The sequence below is a fragment of the Octopus bimaculoides genome, chromosome 9, assembly GCF_046866305.1.
Source record: "Octopus bimaculoides isolate indiv1 chromosome 9, ASM4686630v1, whole genome shotgun sequence".
Lineage (NCBI taxonomy): Eukaryota > Metazoa > Mollusca > Cephalopoda > Octopoda > Octopodidae > Octopus > Octopus bimaculoides.
Window position 1 is genome coordinate 18899116 of NC_142936.1, and position 9982 is coordinate 18909097.

Here is a 9982-nt window from a genome sequence, read left to right on the forward strand (position 1 = left end):
ACTGTCCAACCTATGCCAGTTTTTAAAAAATGAACATAAAACAGAGAAACAAATGAACAGGATTATCATAGACAATAGTCTGTACCCACTCATAAAGCGAGATTTATATATCTTAATTTGCAGTGGGTAGTTTAGCTTAATCGGTCAAAGCATCGTGACATGTAATCACGGGGATGTGAGTTCGAGTTCACAGCTAGCCACCTACACTTTTCTCTGCAAAATAGGGATAGTTTATCCTGTTCAAGCTATATTATTAGCATTATTCTGCAATTGAGAATTTAAAATCACTTCTTTAACTTTCTAAAAGACATCTCAACGCTTCTAAAAGCAAACTTTGTTTGTTTATTTACGTTTGTCGTAATTTGAATTTATCACTAATAAAATTTATATACACACACACACGTGTGTGTGTGAGAGAGAAAGATAATGTATTCAATATGGAACTTTCAAAACAATCAAAGGAAGATTAAGTAACAACAAAATTAAATAAAAAAAAAAGAAAGAACGGTTTGAATTCTTTTGTTATAAATGTTTATTTTTAATTTCGTTCTGTATTCATTTTTTGTGAGAGAAGACGACGAAGACAGATGTCATGGAAAGACATTAGAATCATGACTATAGCATGTCACTCGGGTTTGTTCATAAGTTTGGAATGTTTGTGAACAGCATCCACAAAAGCACCTAAATGATCAGGTTGGAAATCTGGGTACATTCCATGACCCAAATTAGCAATGTAACGATGTGTACCAAATTTCTTCAACATAGTTTTTACATAAATTTCAATTTCATCCTAAAAATGAAAAATAAAAGATTTAATCTCAATTAATTTCATTTGTATTTTTACACTGAAATAAGTGAGGTCAATAATAACAATGTTTGGTCCAGATGTGACCCATAATACAAAAGGTTGTGGGAGTACATTAAAGTCGTCGTTCTTTTTGTATAGCTTAGTCAGAGTACAGTACCTTTGACAGGACAGTACCTTTGACCCATCTTATTGCTTTATCTTTAGACACTGAGACCTAGCTTAAAATTCCCATAACAGAGACGACTCTAATCAGGTAGTGGCATTAGATTGGTCTATCACCCTGGACATGTCTCTACTACAATACAGCTTATTCCAAGCTACATCCATGGAAAGAAGTGGACACTATAAACTATCAAAACAGTCATAAACTACACAATTTCTCTGTTCATGCTAGAGCAAGTATTTGAGCAAGGTATTCTTGAAAAGGAGGTAGAGGTGACCGTTATCCTCTAACTAAGGTGGAATGAGTCATTAAAAGAGCACCAATGCTAGAATAATGGTAATAAATAATAGACCTTTCTACTAAAAGCACAAGTTCTGAAATTTTGGGGGAGGAGACTAGTTGATTACATCGACACCAGTTTTTCACTGGTACTTAATTTATCAACCCCGAAAGGATGAAAGACAAAGTCACTGAAATCAGAACATAGCAACAGGCAAAATATCACTAAGCATTTTGTCCAGTATGCTAACCATTCTACCAGTAATAGTGGTGGTCTCTTGAATCTGACAAAGACAGTTCTGCGATTTCTCGCCGAACAACCTGCACAGACGATTTGTTTATAGTGATCAAATGTTTGTGCAGCATATTAGATCACTTCCTCCATCGAATCAAAATTTTGAAGAAATGTATAGTTTGTCACACATCGGATGTTGAAGTGATTACAGAGCAATGTGGGATAAAGTGTTTTGCTCAAGACCTGATCCAAGAATTGAACTCACAGTCTGACTAAGTGTAACACACTAACCACAAGGCCATGCACAATAATTTGAATACCAAACTACAAACTGCTGACCAATAGTCAGTCAATAGGCCATCGTCTCAACTTGACCAGCTTTGAGTCTCCCCATGGGAGTCTCCACTGGGAACTAATTCAATCAACTACACCTTACTCTATATCCTTCTGTGGCCTTGTAGCAATGTAAAAAGAAAATATCATTATTGGTATGGCTATGTCACTAAAGACTGGGTTCTTGTATACACTTCTGCTACTTTCTTGGAGATAATTACTGTAAATTACCCATATTAGGCCTCTCTTTAATTTCTAAAAAACTTTCACTGGCAGAATATAGTGCAAGTTAGAGACACTGACTATCTGAGGTAACCAGAATCTTGCCAATAATAATGCAATTTAGAGAGAAAAAAAAAACAAAGAAAATTCATAAAAAAAGAAACAAATAATGTTCCGTGGCTCAGGAATTCTTTTAACAGATCACCTGACTTTTGATGAAAGATGACCAGATAACCTTTTGATAAACATACAGTCTTTAGATGTAAGATGACTAAAGATGAACAGATGACCATTTCAGTGTTTGTGGTTTTACCTGTTTCCAAAACTCATTCAGTCAAAGCCAAAAGTTTAGAACACTTTTTTTAAAGATTAAAATTGTTATGGTCAAGTACAATTCAATTCAAATATATACATCATGGAGATAACTGATCAAATGGTTCAATTCTAATTTTCAGACCTATGTTCCAAACTTTTGGCCAAATAATAATATATCGCAAATTAAATATAACTTTGGGCATTTAATATAAAAATTTTAATTTTCAGACCTATGTTTTAAACTTTTGGCCACGACGGTATTTCACCTCCAATGTATTCTACTGAAATGGTTCCTCACCAGGAAATAAGAAACAAACAACAATGAAATGTAAAGTGCCAAAACTTACCTTTGAAGCATAGAGGGCACAAGGATCAAGATTACCTTGTAAAGATACACGGGACTCTGTCTGTTCTCTGCAAAAAAAAAGAGATATTAAAGTAATAAGTACAGGTGAACAGCAACGTCTGGTCTCTCATTCAGACCAAATCTACCTTATTCCCTTCTACTGTAACCACAACCTACAAATATTCAGAAGCAGACTGGATAATGGTGTGTGTGTGAGCATGTGTGCGCATGTCTGTGTGTGTGTGTGTGTGAGAGAGAGAGAGAGACAGACAGACAGACAGAGAAAGAGAGAATATAACATGCCCAAACTGCAATATTACAATAAAACATTGTAATAAACATTGAAATTACACACAAATAACCACCTTCAGCCATATTAGGTCTTAGAAACATAGGGAAGATGCTAGTAATTACTAAATTTGAGACAAAGACCTTGTGAAAAGATACACATGTTCAAATTGACCAGATCTGACCTCTCACACCTACCCTACAATGTCATTCTAAAAGTAAATAGTTATATTATCAAAAGCTCAAAGCTACAAGATAGTGCATGATTAACTCAAAACAATGTGAATAAATAAGAATTATATTTGATTTGGTAATCTGAATGACAAAGGGTTAAACTTCAGAAAATTAAATTGGTAGACCAAAACTTTGCCAGATCAATTCATGCCTTTAAGGCTTTAAAAAGATAATACCAATTTCTCACAATAGCACAAAGCTGCAAATGTTTGTGGGAGGGACACAGTTGGTTTAATTGATTCCCAAGGTTGAAAAGCAGAATTTGAACTCTGAACTTAAAAGGGCAAAGCATTATTTCAAGAGTTCTACTGATTCTAGCATTCCACCATTTGTTTTATAAGGTAATAAAGAATAAGGTTTTGGTTTTGTATTTGGCTTGTAAAATTCTTTGTGTTGAAACAGATTTTGATGTATTCTCAGTAGGGTCATTATGCCAATAAAAAGACACACACTGGTTCACTTTCACATCATTATTATTCGTCAATTGTTTAACTATTTAACCAGCTAACTGATACATTATTTGATTAATCATTCAGTTAATCAATCAATCAATTATGAAGCTGACCAGGAGTAGAGAAGGCATGTCATTGAAGAGGTCGTGTTTAATGACAAAAGGGCTTTGACAAACATAACTGATTGATAGATTATCACTGAATGATTAGTCAAATAATCGATTAATAAGTGGGTTAAATAGTTAACCAATTGACGAATAATAAAGAAATAATATTAAACCAGTATATATGTTTATTATTGGCATAAACGACCCTCCAGAGAGATAAAACAAAAAATAAAAGTTCTCTCACCTTCCTGTCAAAGGATCTATAGTCCAATCAAGGGAGACAACTTCATAACCACTCTGACTCAGTTGTTGAAGAGCAAAATGGGCATCTTTAGCAAAAATTATCTGAAATGGTAAAAAATGAAATTTCTGTTAATGAGATTGAAAAATAAAGAGAAGAGAGTGTGAATAGTGTTGGAGAATAACCAAAGATTTCTTTCAGTCTTCAGTTCACTATAAAAATTCTTAAGGTAGCTATATAAAGTGGCAGGCAATAGGAAGAGTATCCAGCTTGTAGAAACTAAGCCAGTTTATAGAAGCAGCAGCTCCCAACAGGAGATGACTTGTCCAACCCATACCAGCATGGAAAGCAAAAGTAAAAATGAAAATGATGATAATGATGGATGACAACGATGATGATGATGAATACTGACCATAGGAACATTCTGAAGCTTTTGTTCTTTTAATTTAGCTCTTACATTCTCAGCGATTCTTCGGATACATGGCAAGGCATACTTAAAGAACAGGTCAGGTCCAAGGATCCCAGCATGAGATTCAAAAAGCTGCAGCAGCTAAAAATTAAAAATAACAAATTAGGTTTGACATTTTAGATATTTCTTTTAATTATAAAGCAAAGATGCATCACAAAAATATAAGTAACAAGTGTATCTCAAAGTATGTTGTTCGTCAGTCAGTCCAACAAGGACGCTCTAACCATAAGTATAATGAAAAGTAGTAAAACACAAAGTAACGACAATGTAAAGTTTCCTTTTGTAATTTGTTGTCTTAAGTAAGACATAATTGTTAGCACTCTGGGCAAAATGCTTAGCAGTATTTCATGTCTTTACATTCTGAGTTCAAATTCTACCAAGGTCGATTTTACCTTTCGTCCTTTCAGGGATGAGAAAATAAAGTACCAGTTGAGCACTGGGGTTGGTGTAATCAACTTACTCCTTCCCTGAAATTGCTGGCCTTGTACCAAAATTTGAAACCAATTTTTCTTTCTTCCCTTTTTTTTCTTCACAAGTGCATGTGTGTGCACATACACAGAAACACAATGCTAGAAGTACTTTTCCTTTCTTTGCATACACCTTATATATATATATTTAATCCTTTATAGTGAACACTCAATATTTCATATATTCAATAAGACATATTCCATATATTCAATAAGATATTCAATACTTCATTTCATTGTACCATCCATTTTTATATTATATATTATATATGCCATATTCCATATCCCACATTAATTTTACAAGAATATAAATAAAACATAAAAAACAGACAGAGTTGGAACTCTTTTAAATAAAATAATATATTCCTCTATACACAATCATACAAAACTCCTTTTTTTGTATTTATTTTTACTCACACATATATATATATACACACACACACACACACACACACACACACACACACACATGCACACACATGCATGCAGAGTGCAATGAGAGAAGGCTACAACTCAGGTTACAAAGAGAAAAAAAAGAGATAAAAGGCGATATAAAGAAAAGGATTCTAACCTGTGCACCTGCTTTAACTTGAGCAACAAAATAATTGACAATTACATGTTCCAAAATTTCTAGAAGCTCCACACTGGCTTCTGGAAGTGTGTACAACCATTTCTTTGATTTGGATGCAGTGGAAGAACTACCTCCTTCAATCATATAAAACATAAGTGTCCACTGTAAGAGAAAGTAGACATAATATTTCATAGAGAGATGTTACAGCAAGTAGACACAATGATTATCAAGGGAAATGACTGTAAGAAGAGACAATACCAAAAGACACAAAATAAATGAAGAGATATAACAATAAGCAAAGACAAAATTTACAAAAGAGATATAATTCATGCTTGGTCAAGCAATTTCATGCTTGACCAACCTGCACAAATGATCTGTTTATAGTGATCAAATGTTTATGCTGTATACATTAGCTCACTTTCTCCATCAACTGAACATTGCCTATATAAGTACATGGTGTGTCGCACATCAAATGCTGAGTGATCGCCGAGCAACAGCAACATGAAGTGAAGCGTTTTACTCAAGAACACAACACACTACTCAGTCTGAGAATGAAAACCATGATCTCACAATCAGGAATACAACATCCTAACTACTAAGCCATACACTTATATATATATATATATATATATATATATATATATATATATATATATAAGGATTTACTTTTCATAATGAGATAAAAAACCAAGGCTGTGTACATTATAGAATATTTATAAATAGGTCTTACAGCTGTTTCCAGGATATTTATTACATCCCTTCATCGCAGACAGTGTGAGAGGATGGTTAAACAATAGTTAATTTAGATAAGATAGGAAATAGAGTGAATGTGTGTGTGTATATAAATATATATATATATATATATATATATATATATATATAGATATACAGACTTGGAAACAGCTTGCTATTGCAAGTGCAGTTAGTTGAAAACTCTGAATACTGGATGCCAATAGGCTTCACAGGGTCATCAGGAGAAAATGTACACTTTTTTTGGGCCTTCTTTTAACAATTTTACAGCACATCCCTGGACGGTTTCCAGCAGATCAATATTCTGGACAAGATGGGCGTTCCATACTGGAAATGCAAACTCTAAGTGTGGATGTACTATAGACATTGAATTAATGCCAATAATACATTTTGGAATTTGAAATTTGAAATCTGAAATCGAAATCGAACCGAATCTGACGACTGGCACCCATGCCAACCTCTCCTTCATTGGACACTAAACTCTGCTTCCAAAGACCTGTTTGGGCAAGTGAAATCGTAATTGAACCATACTCGATGACTGGTCACCGCGCCAGTGGAGCACTAACAGCACTGTTCAGCGTGTTCATTGCCAGAGCAGCTATCTGGCTTTCATGCTAGTGGCCCGTAAATAGCACCATTAGAGCGTAATCGTTACCAGAGTTGCCTTCTAGCACTTGTGCTGGTGGCATGTTAGAAACTCATTCGAGTGAGGTTGTTGCCAGTGCTGCTGGACTGGCTCCTGTGCAGGTGGCACGTAAAAAACATCTTTTTGAGCGTGGCCATTGCCAGTACCGTGTGACTGGCCCTCGTGCCGGTGGCACGTAAAAGCACCCACTACACTCTTGGAGTGGTTGGTGTTAGGAAGGGTATCCAGCTGTAGAAACTCTGCCAGATCAGATTGGAGCCTAATGCAGCCATCTGGTTCGCCAGTCCTCAGTCAAATCGTCCAACCCATGCTAGCATGGAAAGCGGACGTTAAACGATGATGATGATGATGATGAATACATTGTCTTCAAAGGATGAAAAATAAAAGAAAAATAGCAAAAGAAAATTCTTATGAAAGCTTTTGAGCTTTTCTTCTCAAAGATGTTCTCTAAAATCTGAGTACTTACTGGAGCTCCAGAAAATCCAATGAGAGGAACTTTTCCTTCAAGCTTATGCCGAGTTAGTGTAATGGCTTCAAATACATAACTAAGTGCATCATTCACATTTACATTTTTATTCAACTTCTCAAGATCTTCAGGTTTTCTTAAAGGTTCTGGAAATGTTGGTCCCTGAAAAAACAAAAATGGTAAAAACAGAAATAGAACACACACAACGTAAGAACCCAAATCACACATACTTACAACACATTGCATGCATATACATACCACATACCATGCACACATATACAACATACCACAACACACATAGACATGCACCATACCAGCACACATACATGGCATGCCCACCACCACATTATACACACACACCACTACCATCACCATACACACATACAACATAGCACATAGTCACATATAGACACATAATGTTACAATAAAATTTAGTGACAAATAACACAAAGTAAAGACCCCATCCCACAACAAAAAACTCAAAAATCCAAGATAAAAAAAAAAACTGACCTTCTCTGGCACCATTTCCACAGTCATTCCAAGAGCTTGAGGAATAACAAGGATGTCAGAGAAAATAATGGCGGCATCCAGAGCAAAACGTTTTATAGGCTGGAGAAGAAACAAAGAAAATATATACAAAACATGTATGATTATAAGATTTTAAACTTCATCTACTCCGTGATTCAATCAATTTGATCGCTAATCATTATCTAGTGTTTCTGGTTAAGTACATGGTGTTAATAAATAGGGACATAGAGGATAAAAATCTGACCACTCTTGGTTTAGAAATAAAGTTCTTAGTCTGACTTCAGCCTAGGACTAAAATACCAAAAGATTAGGAGATCAAAGCAGGCTGCTGCCTCACTTTTGCTCAAAAACACAAAGCTTCACCTGATTCAGAAATCGAAACCATCGATCATGAGTCACTAAAAAGATCATGAGTCACTATGATCATGAGTCACTACGATCATGAGTCACTACGATCATGAGTCACTATGATCATGAGTCACTAAAAAGAAAGGCATGAATATTGCTACATTCCATTTATCACCCCCAACTTCTACATTTGAAGTTTTGTGTCCATTTGAGAAATAACTACGCAACGTTATATATGTTGTAGTAGGAAAGAAGTTTAATTTTCACTACCACTGCTATCACCCCTAACAACCAAGCTCACCATCAACACCACCACCTCTCACTTCTCATACTAGTATATGTTGTTGTTGGCACTCCGTCGAGGTTTCCAGTTGATCCGATCAACGGAACAGCCTGCTCGTGAAATTAACGTGCAAGTGGCTGAGCACTCCACAGACACGTGTCCCCTTAACGTAGTTCTCGGGGATATTCAGCGTGACACAGTGTGACAAGGCTGACCCTTTGAATTACAGGCACAACAGAAACAGGAAGTAAGAGTGAGAGAAAGAGTACAGCAGGGTTCGCCACCATCCCCTGCCGGAGCCTTGTGGAGCTTTTAGGTGTTTTCGCTCAATAAACACTTACAACATCCGGTCTGGGAATCGAAACTGCGATCCTATGACCGCGAGTCCATTGCCCTAACCACTGAGCCATTGCGCCTCCACCATACTAGTATAACATCGTATAATACACACACACACACACATGAAGGTGAGTAGGAATGTAATGAAAATAACTGCATTACTTTCTGACTCCCTGTATATATAGAGAGTAGGTTAAAAGTCATGTATGAAAATATTTGACATTTTATTTACATTACATTATCATTATTATTTATTTTGTTCATCATGTACAAGTACATAGCATTCATCATTATTTTATTCAGTTTGAGAAAAATTGAAGCATGTCTTTGACAATTTAAGAACATATTGAAAATATTTTGTGAATGACTTCTGGCCCACCTTGTGCATGCATGCGTGTGTGTTTGAAGAACAAGCTAACTCATGGCAGACAGCATAGTGAACTATTTAAGTAAATCCAATATTATTTCTACCATAATAATAGTCAAGATGGTATTGGTGAAGGCGATATTGATTTTAAAAAAGTTCTTGGCTTATAACAGATAGAGTGTAGCCCTTCAAAGATATGTTATTGTAAAAGTCAAAATAAGAAGGCAATAGTTATGACAATGCTTAAACAATACAGGATAAAGGAATCTTTAAATAAACGTTAAGTGTAATGATGGCTCACCTGGAGTGTAACTTCACATGCCAGAGAAGGAGTCTGGCATACTTCAAAAAATGAATGTTTTGCCCTCACTTCTTTAAATTCTGTAGAAAATAATTCAAAATCAAAATAAGGATAATTGTGATAAAGCACCAGGCTTTCAGTAAAAGAATGTAATATTGTTGATGGAGCTAGTTATAAGTATGGTAACATTGCTTATTTTATTGACCCTAGTGTGATGTTTAGGGAATGATATCACTTGGTACCCACAGTGTTACCATTTACTTAACATTTGCTGACAGAGGTATGAATAATAACAATAACAATAGATTCTGATTGAAACACAATGCCTAAATCAGGAAACTATGTGAGAGTAGGAGGTCAGTTGGTTACATCAACTCCAGTACTTAACTGATACTTTATTTTATCACTCCCAGAAGAATTAAAG

The 9982-nt window shown here is 35.3% G+C and overlaps 1 protein-coding gene across 2 annotated transcripts in view; it reads right to left on the bottom strand.

The window, feature by feature from the left end:
• Positions 1–514: 514 nt before the first annotated feature.
• Positions 515–9982, bottom strand: part of LOC106868090 (uroporphyrinogen decarboxylase) — a 19674-nt gene continuing 10206 nt past the window's right edge. For both annotated transcript variants that reach the window (XM_014913204.3, XM_014913205.3), the window contains exons 3-10: positions 9559–9638; positions 7903–8001; positions 7393–7554; positions 5531–5692; positions 4436–4573; positions 4027–4127; positions 2703–2769; positions 515–790 (exon numbers count right to left, since the gene is read on the bottom strand). In XM_014913204.3, coding sequence (XP_014768690.1) covers positions 626–790; positions 2703–2769; positions 4027–4127; positions 4436–4573; positions 5531–5692; positions 7393–7554; positions 7903–8001; positions 9559–9638 — 974 coding nt within the window. In that variant the 3' untranslated portion in view covers positions 515–625. The remainder of the gene's footprint in view (positions 791–2702; positions 2770–4026; positions 4128–4435; positions 4574–5530; positions 5693–7392; positions 7555–7902; positions 8002–9558; positions 9639–9982) is intronic.